The sequence below is a fragment of the Chrysemys picta genome, chromosome 6 (assembly GCF_011386835.1).
Source record: "Chrysemys picta bellii isolate R12L10 chromosome 6, ASM1138683v2, whole genome shotgun sequence".
NCBI lineage: Eukaryota > Metazoa > Chordata > Testudines > Emydidae > Chrysemys > Chrysemys picta.
In genome coordinates, this window is record NC_088796.1 from 2,046,557 (window position 1) to 2,067,482 (window position 20,926).

The 20,926-nt window shown below is 51.8% G+C and overlaps 1 protein-coding gene across 7 annotated transcripts in view; it reads right to left on the bottom strand.

Moving 5' to 3' along the window:
* LOC101936517 (phospholipid-transporting ATPase ID-like) overlaps positions 1-20,926 on the bottom strand; it is a 135,949-nt gene that overhangs the window by 34,856 nt on the left and 80,167 nt on the right. For 4 of the 7 annotated variants that reach the window (XM_042846631.2, XM_008174898.4, XM_008174897.4 and 1 more), the window contains exons 10-17: positions 17,716-17,874; positions 16,668-16,756; positions 9,993-10,189; positions 7,638-7,846; positions 5,865-5,908; positions 3,692-3,857; positions 1,228-1,416; positions 636-751 (exon numbers count right to left, since the gene is read on the bottom strand). In XM_042846631.2, coding sequence (XP_042702565.2) covers positions 636-751; positions 1,228-1,416; positions 3,692-3,857; positions 5,865-5,908; positions 7,638-7,846; positions 9,993-10,189; positions 16,668-16,756; positions 17,716-17,874 — 1,169 coding nt within the window. Of the gene's footprint in view, positions 1-635; positions 752-1,227; positions 1,417-3,691; positions 3,858-5,864; positions 5,909-7,637; positions 7,847-9,992; positions 10,190-16,667; positions 16,757-17,715; positions 17,875-18,630; positions 18,789-20,926 lie in introns of those variants that run through there. The other 3 variants (XM_065598612.1, XM_065598611.1, XM_042846633.2) reach the window with 3 other exon arrangements.

Consider the following 20,926-nt stretch of genomic DNA (forward strand, 5'->3'; position numbering starts at 1 on the left):
GTGAAATGCCTGGAAGCTGCATGGAAACTTTTAAAAACACCATAATAGAGGCTCAAACTCTATGTATACCCCAAACAAAAAAGCCCCCATGGCTAAACAAAGGAGTAAAAGAGGTGGTTAGAGACAAAAGACACCTTTTAAAAATTGGAAGTCAAATACCACTGAGGAAAACAGCACAGAACATCAACTCTGGCAAGTCAAGTGTAAAAGTATAATTAGGTAGAGCAGAAGAGAATTCGAAGAGCAACTAGCAAAAGACACAAAAACGAAGAGCAACGGTCAGATCTGAGGTTACTGCTGACCTGGGTTGTATTTAGAAAGAGGAAAGGCTCAGAGCCCGTTACCAATTGCCTGAACTATCCAGACTCCAAAACACGACTAAATGTAAGGAGCCGATGAACGTGTTTTTCAGGCAATGGCCCCCTGAGTCTTTACAGAATAACTCTTTCCTTTCCACAGTAAGTTACATATTAGTTGCCGATCTCCCAGGGAGATGCCGTTAGGGTCCACTTTTCAGTCTCAGTGTCGGTTCCATTCCCAGCTCCAATGGTGGCATCAGAGACGCTCACCGAGAACAGGGGACCCCCCACCCTGCCCGTTATCTGCAGAGGGGTTCCCCTGCAGGGGGCACTTACGTTCAAGTGTTCCATGGTCTCGTCTTTGAGGGATTCACAGGAAGCATCCAGCAGTTCATAGACAATGGTGTCAGCGCCCTTGCAATACAAGGTCAGGTCACCTTCCGGACTTCGCACTAAAAGCAATGGGAACAAAAGTTCTGCAAAACCCAGACGACGGCATTTGGCAGCCATCACATAATGTGTGTAGAGACATTCAAACGCAGCCCGCCTGGGGTGAGGCTCACACCTGCTTTGCACAGAATGGAGGAGAATGCAGCCACTCCCGTCTTTAATACGGAGGTGTGGCGGCACAGACTGCAGGCTGCCCAACACGCACTGCTCCCTCGTGACCTGAGCAGACGCACTGCTGAAGCATGTAGTAGGGGAGGGGGGCAAGGACATCAATATCCAGATGCCAAGAGACGTCTGCCACTGAAGACCTGGCCCCGCTCCCAGTGAAGTCCCTGGTCACTTCCACTCTATCAATACATTTACCCCACGCTAATCACTGCAGGATCTGGACACCACAGAAAAGGAGACCCGGCACAAGGAGTACGAGTTGGAGAGGCTGACTGAGCAGAAAAGTGGAAGGGGAGTGACGGGAACGCACCGATGACAGACATCCTTTTGCGCACGTTGTTGAAGTCCAGAATAGCCAGGAGCTCGTAGACCTTTGTTTCTCCCATTTCCACCACAGTGATGGTCTCGGGGGTTCGCGCACGAAACACAAAGCCAAAGTTTCGGGCGGCAGTGACCAGGGCTCCTTCGTCCGGAGACTGGGCCTGATACACCAGGTTACCTGCCAGGCAAGGAAGAAACACTGTATGTTCATCTCAGTCCTAGATATCATCACCCTGCTCCTGATGCGAACTAAACACAAGGGCTGAGGCATTCTATAGCCACTGCTCATCTCCGGTCCGTCTGTATACCGGCCAGATGCAATAAAACCTGCACACAGACACACTCCTCACAGGCCACAGACTGACACACGTCAGGGACGGAGCAGCTCCATTAGGTCCCATTGAATCCATCCCCCAAAGCCAGTGCAAGACTGGTTCCTAACCTCCATCTAGTGGAAGGATCTCCCTCTGCTTGGGAGACTTCCGCAGCCCAAGGGATCTCACTGCCAGGAATGTTTCCTTTGCTCAGCCCTTCACCACCCCAAGTACCGTCCGCATTGGTATTGACGCCTTTCAGATCCCAAAGGACAGGCCTGCCGCAGCTCTCAGTAGGGCAACGGGACTCAGCCCTAGATGGAATTTGAGGGGACAGGAGCGTGGGATTAGCATGACTAACGAGCCCCCATTTGTCAGGATGCAGCAGGCCCTGCCCCTTGCATGAGCTCAGCTCTGCTGACTGGTGCAGGGAGGACGCAGTGCGTGGCTTTATTCCCATCGGCTCTGGGGGGCCAGTGCCACCAGCAGCTCTTGGCTTGCAGAGCCTTTGAGCTCCTTGGAGTAGTTATTGCACTTTGGCCAGCCCTTACTCTGGGCCACAAGGCCCAGGAGTCTCCTGGGGTCCTCTCCCCACGAGGCACCCGCAGAGCCACGCCAGCTAACGAGCAGCCACACACTGACTCGGGCGATTCGCACCCTGTGTGAATACAAACATTTGGATCCACATCCGATCCGCACCAGCGCCCTCTAGGGCAGCAGCTCTGAACCAGGCATCTATGCCCCCCTGGGGGGCTGTGAGCCGGTTTCAGGGGGTCCATGGCCCCGCGGGGCCGAAGCCTGGAGCTCCACGAAGAGGATGCCAGGGCTCAGTGCTCCAGGCATCAGCCCCCTCGGGGCTCAGGGCTTTGTGGGGGGACCCCCTGAAACCACAGCCCCCCCAGAGGGCCATGAATCCTCAGTAGAGAACCGCTGCTCTAAAGCTCTGTGTGGATAAACAAATTTGGATCCACATCCAATCTGCCATCCGCAAAGATGGCAAACAATACAGCCACCTCTTAGGGTTGCCAGGCATCTGGATGTTGATCGGAACACCTGGTCGAAAAGGGACCCTGGCAGTTCCACCCAGCACCGCAGACCAGGCTGTTAAAAGTCCCGTCAGTGGCGCAGTGGGGCTAAGGCCGGCTCCCTGCCTGCCCTGGCTCCATGTGGCTCCTGGAAGTGGCCGGCATGTCCGGTTCCTAAGCGCAGGGATGGCCAGGGAGGCTCTGCGCACTGCCCCTGCCCCCACCGGGAACTGCAGCCAATGGGAGCTGTGGGGGCAGCGCCCGCAGGTGAGGGCAGCATGAACCACGCAGAACTGCCTGGCCGCCCCTGTGCCTAGGAGCTGGACATGCCGCGTGGAACCAGGGCAGGTAGGGAGCCTGCCTTAGCCCCGCTGCTGTACCAACAGGGAGCTGCCTGAGGTAAGCGCCGTCTGGTTGGAACCCGCACCCTGAACCTCCTCCTGCACCCCAACCCCCTGCCCCAAGTCAGAGCCTCTTCCTGCACCCTAAGTCCCTCCCAGAATCAGCACCCCAACCCCATGCCCCAGCCAAGCCCCCTCCCGCATCCCAAGCCCCTCGGCCTCAGCCCCAGAGCCCCACCCTGCACCCCAAACCCCTCATCCCCGGCCCCAGCCAAGAGCCCCCCCCTGCACCGCAACCCCCCGCCCCAGCCCAGTGAAAGTGGGTGGGTGAGAGGGAGAGTGAGAGGGAGGATGGATGGAGTGAGTGGGGGGTGGGGTCTCAGAGAAGGGGTGGGGAAGGGGTGGAGCCACAGGGAAGGAGCGGGGCGAGGGGCAGGGCAAAGGTGTGCAAAAGTTGGCATCCCTACCACATCTGCAGATGTGGGTATCTGCGGATATAAAGCGGATCTCCGCGGATTTGCAGGGCTCTGCAGATAGGGTGAGCACACAGCAGGTATGAAAAATCGGGACTGGGGGTGGGGGTAATAGGCTCCTATATAAGACAAAGCCCCAAATATTGGGACTGTCTCTATAAAGTGGGGACATTTGGTCACCTTATCCGCAGATGATTTCCCAGTGGACCTGTAGCAGTGTCTGCAGAGAAATGACGGCCCAGCGCACTGCTACGACCTACAGGCCGTGACAGCCGCATCGGTGCCTTCCGCAACGCTCACCTGCCTTCTTCTCTTCTGGCATCACGGTGTGACACAGCGAGAGTAACCGGAAAAACCCGTGTGTCGCGGCATCGTCCAGCTTCACGGCTTCCACCAGGCTGTGGTCGTAGAATACGAACTTTGGGTCGGCCAGTTGGTTGTACGAGAAATCGACCTTCTCTGTGTGCTGCAAAGGTGAGGCTCAGGGTCAGCCGGGCAGCTCGCCGCCTCGCCGCGCTCACAGGGCTCTCCACCCCTGTGACTGCCCTCCCCGCCCACTCGCGGTGATCCCCCTCCCCCACGACTGCCCTCCCCCCCACTCGCAGTGATCCCCCTCCCCCACAACTGCCCTCCCCCCACACTCCCAGTGAACCCCTCCCCCACGACGCCCCCCCGCACTCGCGGTGATCCCCCTCCCCCACACTCCCAGTGAACCCCTCCCCCATGACTGTCCCCCTGCACTGGTGATGATCCCCCTCCCACACGACTGCCCCCCACTCTCAGAGATCCCCCTCCCCCATGATTGCCCCCCACTCTCACAGTGATCCCCCTCCCCCACGACTGCCCCCCCCCCCCCGCACTTGCGGTGATCTCCCTCCCTCACGACTGCCCTCCCCACTCGTGGTGACCCCCCTCCCCCACGACTGCCCTCCACCCCCACTCACAGTCAGGGCCGGCTCTAGGGTTTTTGCTGCCCCCCCCACCCAAAAAAAAAAAAAAACCTCCGAGAGCACAACTCCCGAAGCAAAAAAACCCCAAACCTACCCGGAATGCCGCCCCCGGAATTGGGCCACCCCAAGCATGTGCTTGGTTTGCTGGTGCCTAGAGCCAGCCCTGCTCACAGTCATCCCCTACCATGCCTCCCCGCCCTGCACTCAGCGACCTCCCGTCCCCACGATTGCCCAAGCTGCCCCTGCACTCCCAGTGATCGGCCCACATGATCACAGAGATTCCCTCCCGCATGGGGAACTCCCCGCGACCCCTGCTCCCCCTTCCCCGCAACCCCCTTTCCCCTCGGGGCGTTACCCCCACCATGCCTCCCTCCCCACACTCACGCTGATCTCCCCACACGACCCCTGCTCATAGGGTTCCCCTACCGCAACCTCTCCCTGAATTCACGGGGATCGCTCTTGCAGGACATCCCCTCCCTGACCAAATGGGTCATGACACCCCGCTGTCACCGACACCCTGCCCCCTGGTGTGAGACTGCTCATTCCAATGAGAGCCCGACAGGACTCCTCTGTGCCCTCGCCATGTTCTCCCGGGCAGGGGAGAAACCCACCTGGAACGGTAACCTGATGTCAGGTTTAAACTCTACCCACCCCTCGCCAGCTCTGAAACAAAGACGCACTGAACGGAGCTCTCTCCCTTTGGTGGGACCCAGCGGCCCAGCAGCCATCAGTTGGGCTTTAACGTGACCCTTCGCAGCGGGAAGACGCCGCACAGAGCGGATTCCCGCCCCAGCTCCAGGGAGGTCACACGTCTAGAACGAGTCCTGGGTTTCGACCAGCCCAAGATGACACTTGGCCCCTACCAACGGAGCAAATCCCCCGCACTAATGTGTGCAGCATTGCTCAGCCAGCCGGAGCACAATGCGTGTGAGTGTCAAACCTCTGAGCTGCTAGTCCTGTGCTGCCCTGATGGGCTGGGGGCTGGCAGATCTCCCACAGGGGGGTGGCTTGGCAAGAAACAGGCATTTCTTCCGCAACAAATAAATCCTCCACATTCTGCTGCCTGAGAGAGTGGGAACTGGTTGGATCCTCGTTGCTCATTTTCAGGCTCTCTAATGTTTGAGGTTTTAAAAAAGGGGCAGCCTTTGGAGATGCCAGTGTTTTGGGGTGTGGGCAGAGCCCCACTGTCACTCACCTGCTTCAATTTGCAAATTTCCCACTTTTTAATTAACACGCAGGCCCTGCTGGTCACATGTGCTGAATACCCAGTTCAAGGGAGCGAGCGGTGGTCACGCAGCACCTCAGAAAGCCACCCCCCCCAGCTTGAACCTGGTCCACAGTGGGACAGCCAGGCTCTGGCAGATCTCAGGAGGCCTGTCAATGCAGGGCTCCCCTCTGTAGGTGCTAGGTGTGTGTGTGTGGGGGTGCATGTTATACCTAGGCGGGGTATGGCATGCGTCCATTGGAGCCTACACCAGCAGGGTGGCAGAGAACACAGACCCTGCTGGCAGCTAACCACGTACCTCAGTGATCTCAGTCCTCTGCCCAGCCATGTCGTACACATCACCTGCAGGTTACAAACACAGAGCGAGGTCACACACACACACACTGCAGCTGAGAGTGTGAGGCTGAGCGTGCACATTCCTTGGGAGTGGGAAGCTGGGCCAGGAAGGAGACTTCGCTGTCTAGTATGAAAGGCACAACAGAGCAAGCTCTCTCTGTCCCTGCCCAGAGCACGAGTCCACAACGTGGGGGCAACAAGCAGCCGCCCGCTTGGTCCTACCCCTGGAAGTGATGGCAATCGTGGACACTGAAAAACTGCTGGAAATGCCCGAGGCCAAGAGTGGATTCTTCTGCGTTGTAGGAAGAGGGGTGAACCACTTCGCCACTTTCTCGGCAGGTGTCAAAGGCTTCCCCGGCGGAGTTTGGGTTAGCTTTACTGCTCTTCCAGAGGGAGGGGTATACTGATCTGCCACCCGCCTTCATGCAGCCTGCTGATTTGATCAAACAGCTTCTCCGTTAACCTACCTGCAATGTGACCCGGGGATTAAAGGGCACATGAAAAGCCCAAGCAACTGACAAGCTCATAAAGGGGACAGGAACCTGGATGAAAACCAGCTGGCTCAAACCGAACCCAGCAAGCACTGAGGAAGCCAGCTGGCAGAGGGAAATGCTTTCAGGGAATGATTGACACCACCTTTCCAAGGGCCTCTCCCCTCTGGCATTGGAGACAGGGCACAGCTCTGGGGTCATACTAGACATGCAAAGCCCCTCCTTCCCCTCTCCAGATAGCAATACTGCTCCATCCATTCCTCGTGGACAGGCACCTGGCCACAGTGGTTCATGAATTCATCACCTTCAGCACGCACTGCTGCAACTCATCCTATCCAGATAAGCTCACCGGGAAGCTACAGGTGGTGCACAGCACAATGACCTCTCTCTTAAATGGTACACGCTGGAGAGAGCATATTACAGATGTGACGCACCCCTGCACTGGAGCCCCAATCCCTGCCGCAGCCCCTTCGCGGCTCTGGAACTCACAAAGTATTAATGGAATAGGCCAACACTCAGAAGCCGCCCTGCCTTCTGAGATCTGCACCACAGCTGCGATCCTCTGGAGAGCACCTCTAGCAGAGCCCAGATGTCACCTCAAAGAGCTGAGGACAGTCTTCTCAACAGCTGACCCACGCCTCCAGAGCACGCTTCCAAGGAACAGCCCTAAACCTAATATCTCCAGGTCACAATCCAGCACTCATCCTTTCTACCATGGTTTTCCTCAAAGACCCAGAACAGAAGAGGCCCCAGTAGCATGATCCAAGGAAGAAGCCCACCATTAACTAAACAGTAGGAGAGAGACTTGAGTGTCATCTTCCGGACAGTTCCCACTGGTTTCTAGAATGCGCATGCAATGTCTTCCTACTGCGGTGGGTTGGTGGACAGTAAATAGAGAGAGGATGGGCAGATGATGGAAAGAGAGAATAACGCTCAGGTTTTGATTAATATAGTGTTAAAGTGGATTAATGACAGGTTTCAGAGTTGCATCCGAAGAAGTGGGCTGTAGTCCACGAAAGCTTATGCTCTAATAAATTTGTTAGTCTCTAAGGTGCCACAAGTACTCCTGTTCTTTTTAAAGTGGATTAAGTAATTCTCATACGGTACAATTTATTAAAGTAATTTCCCCCACTTCCTACAAGTCCTTTTCTTCTGGATATCTTATGGTATCCCATTTCTGTGACCCAAGAAGACAGAAGAGATCTGGCAGAAGGTATAGGGAGGAAGATCAGAGATGTTCGTACCATAGGATTTCCCATTAATGGAGCACTTGTTGAAAGCCATGATGTTCTGAGTGAGAGTTCCTGTTTTGTCCGAGAAAATGTACTTGATTTGTCCCAGCTCTTCATTGAGGGTGGTGGTGCGGGCCTGGGCTGGCGTATCATTCAGCGGGTAATACATTTTACGGTCCCAGTCAATGTAGAAGCTGTTGCCCAGGCGTATAATCTCTACACTGGGGACAAGGGAAAGAGAAGATGATGGAAAATTCATTAGGTTAGGGAATAGGATCTTCTCTCTTCAGCTTTAGGGCCAGCAGCTGCAGTTAGGACAGGAATCCAAGCATCGTGGTGGGCTGGTGTATCCATCAGACCAATCTGAGATGGCTGCAGGTCGCATGCATTTTAAAGCTGCTATGACAAGCACCATGAAAACAGCTGCTAGACCGAAGTCCAGGTTCCTTCTGGGTTTTTAATACCTTTTTAGAACAGATTTCAAAAGCTTCACAGCCACACGCACTTCAGAGAGACTGAGATAGTGCTGCTTTCTCCTAACCTATGACCAGTCTATACGGGTGCTCGACGCTGTCTGTGTAAGTCAGGCACGGGGCCTGGGTGGCCGAAAGTATGCCTGGCAAAAATACCCCCTGGGTGTGGGGCAAGAGGCAGCCAGCCCTCCCCAAACTGGGCAGTACTGACAGGGGAGAGGGTGTGGTTGAGTTAGTCCTTCCCGGGAGCAGGCTTTGCACTCCAGTGACAGGAACCCGGAGGGAGGGTGTGGTGTGAACGGTGCCCAGAGGTGAATCCCACCCCAGGACTCCGAAGGCCCCGTTAACCCTGCTGTGATTAACCAGCAGCACTGCACTCTGGGACCTGAAGCCTGTGTAGGCCACAGCTCCAAACTGAAGGGGAACGCAGCTGCATTGATCTGCTTCATTTTCTGCACATTAGGGTGCAGCGTTCAGGTTGAATGGGTTTAATGGGGTTCTCAGCTGGGCAAAGCTAGGATGCCCCACAAATTAGCATGCAGTGTGCAGGAGAGCCAGTAATGGTGACCTTTCTGAAGAAGCTTGAACAAGGCAATCTGACCTTCAGACAAGTGAGCCCTTGAGTGATTTAATGTAATCAGAGAGATTTATTCGTAAGTCAGCAACTTGAATTTCCATTTCACTGTCACTGTGAACTACTGGACGGGAACAGAATGAATTCTGTGCATGCTCTAAACAGCTCCAGAATGTAACTTCCAACCTCCTAATCCAGAGTGCCACCATTCACCCTCCCTAAGAGCCTTACTGAAAAACCAGCCGCCATCATTCAGCCCTGTGCTTAGTGCTTTGACAGCATAATCCCTCCCCACACCACCTCGAGGAATGTTATGCTAAATATTGAGAGGCAAATCCTGGTCCCACTGTAATAAATCGCAAAACTCTGAGAAGTGAGATGTAAACGGTAATAAATGAACACCTCTCCTTTGTCTCACGCTAGCAGCTCCTATCTGAGGAGTTCAACTTGCTTCCCAGATGCGCCTCGCCCACCCATTCACCAACCATGTTTGGGCTTTTAGGGGGTAAGCTCTCCAGGGCAGCGACTGTCATTTACTCTGTGTTTGCACCATGCCTAGCACAATGGATTCCCCAGAATCCTCCAAGTGCTGTTGGAATACCAACGGTAATAAGCTCGTTACTCACGCTTCAAAGCCACTGCTGTGAACTACATATTATCCCTAGCTTCGCTTTCAGACGGTGAAAATGTGGCACCCCAGGTAACCAGCAGCCGAGCTGGCCACAGAACCCAGGACTTCTGATGCCTATTCCTGTCTTCTAAGCACAAGCCCATCCTAGGTGGGGGCTCTTTTGGAAGGACACACTTAGATGTCTGGGATCCCTGCTTAATCACAGATGGCCTTTGCGCCAGGTTTTCATAACTCGCACACTGCAGACGGCAGAACTCCGAGAGACACAATCTCGGGGGCTCCTCCTGGGGCAGCCAGCTCTGCCCCAGCCTCCATGCAGGGCTGCGGCAGAATCCCACCCACCGAAGGGACATCTCTATGGTTTAGAGTTATTCTAATGACTCCGTTTCAGTCTCAAAGAACTAACGTGGTGATTTTGGGGAGAGGTGGAAAGGGCTTGACTCAAGCACAGAAGGAACGCGTGGTGAAGTCCGTGCTCTTACAGAGGGCACTAATCAATACAGACCCGTGGTGGGACCCAGTGGCCAACAGGTATCCTCACTAGATGGCAGCCGTATGCAGAGTTGATTTTGCTGAGAGCGCTCAGCTCTGTCATGCACTCATACAACCGGAAAGCACTGCTCTCTGCTAAGGTGAATATTAAAAAACTCTTTCAAGCAGGAACTGTAACACAAAGGGCAGTCACATACCTGACGTAGAGTGAAATCGGCACCACGGTGTTCAAAATGATCACGTAAGACCAGAACATGAGGAACCCAGAGTAGGGAGCTGAGGTTACGCCATCTGCCCAGGGCAGGTAGACTTGGAAGTAATAGCCCTTGTCGTGTTCCCAGATGCCGTTTCCAATGGCCAGGATGAAACACATCAGGGCTAAAAATGCAAAAATCTGCAACAAGAAGATATGCATTTCAGAAAACAGAGTGTCTTGTGTTCAGTGTGTATGGGCAGTGCCCTGATTACATGGTACAGTATGAATCAGAGACACAGCGGGGAAAGATCTGCTGGTATTAAGTTACCTGGTCTAACTCCTGGCCAATGCAGGACTGACCATTTATTTTCCAGCTTGGTCATAGACTTTCTGGTTGCCCACAGGAAAGTCACTTAATCCTTCTATGCCTAAATTACCCCATCTGTGAATTGGAAATAACACTTCCCTATCTCAGAGGGGTGCTGAGAAGGGCTCTGATCCTATGGGGATGGGCACCATATAAGAACCTAGTTAGAGAACCTCCAGGCTGCCTGATCCAAAGACGCTCATAAGAACGGCCAGACTGGGCCAGACCAAAGGTCCATCTAGCCGCAGTAGCCTGTCTTCTGACAGTGGCCAATGCCAGGTGCCCAAGAGGGAATGAACAGAACAGATAATCATCAAGTGATCCATCCCCTGTCGGCCATTCACAACATCCTCTAGCAAAGAGTTCCACAGGTTGACTGTGCGTTGTGTGAAGAAATACTTCCTTTTGTTTGTTTTAAACCTGCCGCCTATTAAATTTCATTTGGTGACCCCTAGTTCTTCTGTTATGATGACCAAATAATACTTCCTTATTTATTTCTCCACACTAGTCATGCTTTTATAGACCTCTATCACATCCCCCCTTAGACGTCTCTTTTCCAAGCTGAAAAGTCCCAGTCTTATTAATCTCTCCTCATACGGAAGCTGTTCCACACACCTGATAATTTTTGTTGCCCTTTTCTGAACCTTTTCCAATTCCAATATATATTTTCTTTTGAGATGGGGCGACCACATCTGCACACAGTATTCAAGATGTGGGTGTACCATGGATTTATATAGAGGCAATGTGATATTTTCTGTCTTATTATCTATCCCTTTCTTAATGATGCCCAACATTCTGTTCACTTTTTTGACTGCCGCTGCACATTGAGTGGATGTTTTCAGAGAACTATCCACAATGACTCCAAGATCTTTCTTGAGTGGTAACAGCTAATTTAGCCCCCATCATTTAGTTGCGATTATGTTTTCCAATGTGCAATATTTTGCATTTATCAACATTGAATTTCATCTGCCATTTTGTTGCCCAGTCACCCAGTTTTGTGAGATCCATTTGTAGCTCTTCGCAGTCTGCCTGGGACTCAACTATCTTAAGTAGTTTAGTATCATCTGCAAATTTTTCCACCTTACTGTTTACCCCTTTTTCCAGATCATTTATCTTTTCTCTCACTGCCCTTCACACCTCCTGATACAGCCCCACAGAGACCGAACACTGCAGAGCACATGGGATTATCTTTGATGTACTGCAGTTCATCATGGAAAACACGGGTGACTCATTAATAGACTTTGTGGAGGCATTACAAGTGCTAAGGGACAGAAAGCAGCTAAACTTCCTAATATTACAGGTGCACTCGTCTGACGGGTACAATTGCTACTCTGCCTCTGACACAATTGTCACCAATGTCCACATCCTCTGTACTTTAGATGTGTGTGCAATACACATGCTTAGGCAAGAGGTCATAAATGCTTATTTACTTGGCCTCCCCGGTCTGTCTCTGTCCACCTGTTGTCTTATACTTAGATTGTAAGCTCCAAAGGTCCTGCCCATTCACCTTTCGGATCCTCCTGGGAGAAAGGAGGCCCTGACCACATTCCCTTTCGAGCATGAAGGACCTGATTACTGGAGCAAAACTATCCGAGAGCAGGTGAGGGAAGGACCGAGCAGTACTTAGATACCCAAGTATTCGGCGTCTCACAAATGCCTAAGACCAGCAGACACCTGGCCCCATCAGCCAGGGAGAACACAAACAGAGGAGATGCATTCAGCTGCAACTTGCTCAGTTCTCCAAAAACAGCAAGGAGCTAAACTACTCTTGTCTGCACTAACCCTAAAGTGGAGCAGAGAGCTGAGTGGATCTGAACATGGAAAGAAAGATCTGTATGTGTGACACACGTAAATTCTGGGAGATGAGTGGTTAACTCTGAGCAAGGGCCAGATCCTGAGGTCCTCGGTGTCTGTCATCATCTTTTTGCTCTGTTTGTACAGCACCTAGCACAGTGGGGGTCCTGGTCCCTGACTAGGGCTCTGAGATGCTACAGGAATACAAATAACAGTGCTCAGTTTTCTTTGAGGGGAGTGAGCTGTTAGCAGAACATCAGTGCTAAGGTTTTTTCCTGCTCGGAGAGACGGAAAGAGGGGAATAATGCGGTAGGCTTAGTCACCGCTAACCAGCATGAACAACGCTGTATGGCATGTTGTGTTATTGCTGCAGCACATGGAAAACTAGGAAGTGTACAAACACAGGCCCAGCCAGCAAACACTTGCTCCCTAGAGCAGTGCTTCCCACCGACCTCGGGGTAGGAGAGCGGATGCCTGCTAGTCAATTCCTTGCAAGCGCGGGCCCAAGCTGTTCCTTAGGCAAGCTGATTTCCAGACTGTGACCTCCAGCCATCTCCGTGGGTCCTGCACCCATCTTGGAAGCAAAAAGAGAAGGCCTGGGAAGCCAGCAGCGACAGCTCTATTTATCAGAACGTGTCCTTTTCCGGAGTGTGCGAAGCACTGCCTCCCCTCTGCGGCACAAACACAGGCCTTGCATCAAGGGGACTTCCTTCTGCGGGACGGTGTGTCCTAGCCACAGAACATTCGCTTCTTTCGGCGCTCGCTAGGGAGTGAGATCTTGCTCCTAGCCCGATTTCAACAGACAGCCTGCCGCAGATTCCCACAGAAGCAACCTTTCTAAACATGGAGAAAGGCAGGGGGTCAGTCTGGAGAGAGGGTTATTTCTGCCTGACCTACGTGAGAGGCAAAGGGACAGCATGTAAACTGGACAGTGTTTCAAGGCCGTTTAAAAATTAATTTGTCACTGGGAGAGTTACAGACAATTAAGCACGAACGAGCTTTTCCTGTGTTTACATTGTGCAAGCTTCATTTCACCTGAAGCGAGATATTTTTAGCTCTGTTTTTATTTAGGAAATGATGGCTTTTTGCATTTTTTTGGCTCAGTACGTTGACAGTGCAACACACTGCCTCTGGTCACAATCCTGCCCGTTCACCTTTCGGATCCTCCTGGGAGAAAGGAGGCCCTGACCACATTCCCTTTCGAGCATGAAGGACCTGATTACCGTAGTAAAACTATCCGAGAGCAGGTGAGGGAAGGACCGAGCAGTACTTAGATACCCAAGTATTCGGCGTCTCACGAATGCCTAAGACCAGCAGACACCTGGCCCCATCAGCCAGGAAGAACACAAACAGAGGAGATGCATTCAGCTGCAACTTGCTCAGTTCTCCAAAAACAGCAAGGAGCTAAACTACGCTTGTCTGCACTAACCCTAAAGTGGAGCAGAGAGCTGAGTGGATCTGAACATGGAAAGAAAGCTCTGTATGTGTGACACACGTAAATTCTGGGAGATGAGTGGTTAACTCTGAGCAAGGGCCAGATCCCGAGGTCCTCGGTGTCTGTCATCAACTCCACCTTTTTCCCTTTCCCCCTTCCTGTGGGGTCCCCAGGTGCTCTGTCCTGGACCCTCTCCTCTTTTCCATCTAACGTCAGGAGGAGGAGACATCCCCTGCTGGCATGGGTTCTCTCACCCCACACGGCGCTTCTCCCACAGTCCCTCTGACCCTGCGTCTCGGATGGCCTGCTGCCACCGCTAACTCACCACAGCCCAGGAGTGAACTCTCGCCTTCCGACCTCCCCGTCCTCTCCCCTTTCTCCATTACCCCGATAACGCCTCCATTCCTGCCATTGCTTACCCCCGCCCCCAATTCTGGGGTCATCTTTAACTCCTTCCTTCTCCCCTCGCATCCAGGCCATGGCCAAATCCTGCTGCTTCTGCCACCTCCTCTTTTTACAACCCACCCATCCGCCCCCCGAACTACTATCCACATGCTGTCAGCTCCCCTCTCCTCTAATGACAGCGCCTCCTCTTAGGCCTTTGTGAAACTCCGCCCAGAGTCACTCCAGTCCCTGCAGAATGATTCCTGTCATCCTGCTGCCTGGCACACTGACCTCGCCGCTTCACTGCTTCTCACTGCCAATGGCCCATGCCTCTTTCTGTGTCCCCAGCCCCACGCTGCCAATGACGCAGCCTTGATCCTCCTCTCCTCCCGTCCTTCCACACACGGCTCTGCACCTTCTACCACGCCTGGAACAACTTCCCAAACAGTAACCGGTGGGAAATCCCTCACGCCCTACGCCTGCCGTGGGACTTGTGGAAAGCAGCACATTCACACTTCAGAAACAGCTGACCAGACCTGGAACTACCAGGCTGGGGGCCTGTCATTGCCCTGGTCCTTTGGCTGGAACGTTGCATGTCTCCCCTTGTGCTTCATTTAGTTTCTTTTTTCTCAGATTGCAGACAAAGCTGCCCTACGTCTGTACAGTACCAAGCACGCTGCAGGATCTACTGTATTCTAATTAATCCCCCCTCTTCTTCTCATTGAAGCCGATGGCTAAATAAGGACTGAGCAAAGACCCCAGGATTGGACCCTGGTGAACAGGAAGAAAGAAGCCCCAGAAGAACAGGTTCCAGAATGGAGCCCTTGGAAGCCACAGGCAGCCTGATCCCTAGACGCTGTCCTACTGAAACAAAATGAGTCTGTGGAAAAACAGAAGGGCAAAGGCATATAGCTACTGAGGTAGTTACAAGGCAACGCGAGTATCCAACAGATTCAACAAGACGTGCTGATCTCCTGTGTCAAAGGTAGCCAAGAGACACTGCAACAGCACAGAAACGCGACCCCCCTCGGCCGCCATCACTACTGACTCCCTGGGGGCCGACGCCAGCACCGTGCTTGAGACAAGCGGGAGTTGAGCAGATCCTCACACATGGCAGTGCGAGCACCCAGCTCCCTACAGGGTCCAGGCATTCACAGAATTCCCATGGCAGCCACGGCTCCATGACACGAGGGGGAAATCACCCCAGACAGAGCAGGGTTCACTGTGTGAGAATCACTGGAATTCGGATATCTGTGACGAGTCAAGGGCCAGACTCACAGACCCCTCCATGTCCTGAGCCCTGGAGGCTCTGAGCAACACAAAACTGAGAAGGAAAATGACCTCAGGGTGCCGGGCCAGGTTCTCAGCGGGTGCAAATCAGGGTAACACCACGACAATCGGTGGAGCTCCACCCGCGAGCGATCTGCTCCCCCGTGTTTGCGATGGAGCCAGTGTTTGCTGCACCGTTCACTTTATTTTACAAAGGAGAAAATTGTTGGCAAAGGTGCATCACATAACGCCCCAGCTGGTCTGGCTGGCGGGTTTAAACCGAAGTTCAAATGCCAAATCAGCGGCTGGCCAGTCAGAGTACTGCCATGATGTGTGAAGGGGAATGTGTGCTGGCGTGGTCACATCCCCCTGCGGCCGGAGCTGATTTAATGGACATACAAGTGTTCCCTTTTGTGGGCGTTGCACTGGCTCGGGGGAAGCCAGTCTAACCTCGGTTGGTTTGTTATGATTTCAGTCTCGTAACATTAAACTACTGACAGTCTCCATGTCAACGAAGGCGTGCTCTGAAACACAGGAACAGAAGCTGCTATTAAAAGCGAATATCTGGGCTAAGCTAAATTCTCTTTTCCTTGAGCACACTCCTGAGCTGTTCTTCAAGCAACATTGGATAAGGCACTGGCTAGTGTGTGTGTGAGCACATCTCCCCGTAGGGACAGGGCCCAGCCGCTACGACAGGCGGCTAGACCGCAGCAGCCACTGAAAGGAGCTATGCTTTAAGCTCCAGGCAGAGGCCCTTGGGACCGAATCCCCAGGACTGATCCCTGCTGAGGACGGTGGCATCCACGTGTGAGCAGCTGCAGTTTGTTACAATTGTCAAGAAGTTTCAATCGGCAGCATTTTAATTAGCGGAGAGTCGGAGACCGTCCCCCTGGAGTGTAAATATCTGTTTAGTGCTTTTAAATGTACCACTTGCTAAAAACCCCAGTCTCTGGTTATGAATGAGCGCGTAATATTTTCCTCTAATGCAGGAGCGCCAGTTTAGCGGCCAGCAGAGAGCACCGTGTAATTATCGAATGCTGTGCAGATAGACATTACTGCAGATATCAAGGAAGCCTGAAAGCGAGAAGGAAAAAATCAATGTTTATTTAAACGGAAAACCACAAAAGATATTTGGGAAAATGTTACTCGCAGGCTTCCAAGTGGCTATCACGAACAATGGAGAAAGAGAGCACAGCAAATGAAAGCCGTGAAGAGAGGTCCTGGACTCTATCAGTTTAATGGCCTAGCTCTGCAGGGTGGGAGTTCTGAAACGGGCTGCAGAAATCCATATGCTAATGTACTTTTCTAGCATTCTTCTTTTTCTCATTAGTCCCTTTTGATGTCCCCTCATTTGTCAGGAAAGAGGGTGGAGCACTCTGAAATGATGAACATGTCTGAAGGAGTGAAGACAAATTAATCAGACTTACCACTAACACGAGGACATTCATTAGCCGATCAATGCTGGTCCGTTTAAAGGTTGTTTTCCCACAGTTCTGCATTAATTTGGTGTCTGGCCCTAGTAGATCAAACACAGCCATGATTTTTAAGAACACGGATCAATTCTAGAGCTGCTTCCCTTCGAGACGCCAAAGCACTTTACAAACATACATTAACCCTCACAACCCTCCTGTGAGGCAGGGTCACATTAGTATCCCTGTGTTACAGATGGAGAAACTGAGGCACAGAGCAGTAACGTGACTTGCCTGAAATCATAGAGTCAGAAACAGGCACCAGAACTCCTGACTCCCGCTCCCTGCTCTCTCCTGCAGCCAGTGCACCCTCCCTTGTGGCTTTAATTTATTTTATGGAGAATAATGGCTACTATATCAGCAGTGACATGCATTGTGCATTGTCACATATGTTTCCAGTGCTACAGAAATAATCCAAATCTCACCTCTATTACAATGTAAATTTCCCCCCCACACACTAATACCAGAGGCAATTCTGACACTCTGGTCCAAGGGTGTAACCTGGAGCATGGTGTTTCTCTAAGCTAATCAGGTTGGCTTGGAGTTGGGACCTGCTCAGTACATGCTTGGAGAGATAAAGTGATTGAGTTCCACTAGCTTACTGTGCCCCCAACAGGGTCAGTATTTGAGGACTCTTTGCCTAGGTGGATGGGCTGAGATTTTTCCCATGTTATTTGCAGAGCCCAGCTCCAGGGGAAGAGAAGCTGCTCTTTAGGTCAAAGAACCCCATCAAGGTGTGTTGAGATTTTGCAACCTAGGGTTCACTAGTCCTCTCTCTTGTGGACTGGTCTAGAAAACTTCCCGTTAAAATCCCTCTCACAGTGAGTTTGACACGTTCCTAGCTTGGGGCTAAAAGGAAGGTTCAACATTCCACTTGTGTTCTCGTATCCAGTGGAAACCAAGCTTCCAAAGGGGACAACAGTGGTTCTCCTCTGCCCACTGGGAATTACATGCCCCCTGCCCCGTGACAGTTTTTTCACTCTGCACCTCTGTGTATTCCACCTACCAGCATAAATAACAAGCCCAAAACACCATTCTGTGTTCCTAATGGTGCAGCCCCTCAGCAGCATCTTCTCATTGTCCAGGGCAAATTTCTCCCCGTGGAGAGTAAGAGTCCCCGTGAACTTATCCAGTTTGTTATTCGGTGCCTCACATTTGACTTCACCTGTAAATAGAGATCAGACAATGAAAACCTTCCTGGGACTAGCCCCCCACTGGGCAGCACCCACAACAGCTTCAGCTGTGCCCTGGACAGTGACCATGTCAGGACCTTAGCTGTCCACCCGTATCACATTCTGCTGGACACTGCAAGCACTGCTCCGCATGGAGACTGCTCCTACCCGGCCTTCCCACAGCAATCCAACTGTCTGCCTTGAATTACTTTCATATTTAGGTTTTTCCTTTGCCATTGAACACAGGATGATGCCCTGCCCTTTGAGGCCATGTTACGTCCCTAGCTGATAAGTTCCACCAGCCCTCTCTTTCACCTGGCAGAACCCAGTGGAGATGCCCTTCTCCTTGCCAACCCCACAGCCACAAACTGGCCTGCCCCAGCACAGCATTGGTAGAGGCCTTCAACAAATCCTGATGGACAGATGACCCGATGGACACTTCACAGCATGAAATAATCCCAAAGGAGCCTGCGAATAAGCTGCAAGCAGCAGAGTGCACTGGGGGACAGTGGAACAGCTACATGCTGAGAACACACATACATGCAGACAACAACGTCGAGCAGAATCTCACACAGAAGCAACCCTGACCTGGCAAGCCTGGGCTGCACCACTGCCTCCTGCAGCAGCCTTGCTAGTGAGTTGAAGGCCCACACTAGGCTAGACTTCCAAACTACGTCACAAGAGCAGCCATCACTGATGGAACAGACTAGGGACAACAGAGGAGATGATAGTGCAAACAATCAACGTACCTGATCAGGTTTCTTTAGAGGTACTGTAACTCTGCTCATTACAACACTGGACTGATGCAGTCTACACCACTTGGGATGCCCCACTGACAGTGTGACTACATGCTGGCACCCAAAGAAATGAAGCAGGAAAGGGCTCATAAGATAAGCAAGGAGAGCATCTGTGAAAAGGCAGAAGAATTGCGGGGGCAAAGGAATAAGCATGCTTCAAGATAAGCCTTCTCCCCTCCCACCCCCAAAGTAGCAGAGTGACGGCTCCTTAACCCGCCTTAGAGACAGTCTCTTCGCATGCAGCAGAGGCTGGGAGCACTGTGTGCAGGTGGGAGCGCTTTATCCAGGACTTTGTAGCCCAAAGGACCATGGCCATAATAGGGGCTAGAAGGTGGGGAGTTTTCAGAGAAAGTGCCTGTGTGTAACAATTCCTGAAGCTCTAGCAGGGTTGCAGAGGACCCTCCATACGGGGGAGAAGAGCTATTTTAAGAACTTGACTCCTGTGAGTTCATGGTTTCTTCACCCTGCCCTAAACACAGTCCCCTCAAGTTGTAGCAGGTCAGGACTTAACCCCCTTTCACAGGGTATGATTTAATTAACAAACCAAGATCAAACACACACAATCCTGCTGAAGTCCTCTCTGCAAGCTTCATTATTCCCAGAGTTCCCTCCCAAGGACTGCTCAGCCCACACTCTCAATCCCCCTTTCTCTCTCAGGCAAGGAAGCCGGCCCCGCCTCCCTTGTATCTGGGGAGGGTAATGAGCCACTTGACACGGTGAGTCAAAACCACGGGTAGCCCTTTCCCAGCAGCACCATGATGTGCTAGCAGAGTCAGGGTTCCCGCTAACGCTGTCGGCCTGGTACATTTACCTAGTCAGATTTCTCTCAGACTCTAATAAGCACAACTGGGAAATTAATGTCTGATGGCTGTATGCGTGGCCATAATTAATTGCCAAGTGTCCCTTTTCAGTCTACTATATTTTAGTCTCTTCTGTTCCATCCCTTGAATTTCTTCGGAACCCGAAGGAAGACAGGCTTGTCACTGGCCATGCCGCCGACCCACCAAATTCCCAATGGCTAGAGGGGTGGGTTCTGCTTCCATATTCTCTCTCTCCTTATAAAATGTGCTCACCCACTACTCTAAGGCCCAGCTGCAATTAGTATAAAAACTATTATTCAAATCAACAATTAGACCAAGGGTTCAGAAAGGAGCCAAGAGAGTGACTAAAGGATTAGAAAACCTGCCAGCTACTGCCAGACTCCAAGAGCTCCATCTCTTTATCTTAGGAAAGAGAAAGCGAACATGACTTGAGCTCATTCTGTAAGTACCTACATGGGAAATAAATATTTGATAACAGGCTCTTTAATCTAGGAGACAAAGATCTAACAAGATCCTATTGCTGGAAGTTGAAGCTAGATAAATTCAGGCTGGAAATAAGGCACACATTTTTAATAGTGAGGGTCATTAACTATAGGAACAACTTACCAAGGATCATGGTGGATTCCCCATCACGGGCAATTTTTAAATCAAGATAGGATGTCTGTCTAAAAGCTCTGCTTTATTTCACAGCTATTGGACTTGAAACAGGAATTAATTCAGGGCAGTGCAGTGGCCTGTGCTATGCAGGAGGTCTGACTAGATGATCAAAATGGTTCCTTCTAACCTTAATCTCTGAAAAACCACACACACCTCTACATCCCTAATACTCTCTCCCACTACAACCTTCTCCCCACCGCTCTCTACCCAAGAACAGCCTGGGAGAAGCAAGAGGCTTTCCAGGTCAACCAACAAGGGAAGTGAATTCTAGAGCGGAGGCTGCAGCACCAAGAACACCCTGACTAACGTCTCATGTTAAAACCAGGGCGGTGTTAGGGTGATCTCCAGCAACTGTGCTACGTTGGGACTTACAGATGTACAGCAGGTAAGGCTAGAAGAGACTTAGAGATCATCTCGCTGGACGCATGCAAGAGAGGCCATCATATCTCACCCAGTGATCCGGCACTGAGTACAATTACTGGTGGGAAGTTAATGGACAACCGCTGAATCCATTTCACCCAAAAGGTTTAAACCCCACGAAGCTTGGACCTGGCCAGTGGCAGCTAACCGAGACCTGATTATTGTTTCTTCTCATGTCTCCCCCTTCCCCAAGTCTAACAATAAATAAAGTTCATCTTGTTGGAAAAATCCCCCGTACCTGACCCAGCACAGCACCAACAAATACCATGCTCTGGGTTAAGCATTTTGCTTCACTGCCTTTGTGAATTAGCCATCCACCCTTCTCCTCTTTTCCTGCCCCACGAAGCCCT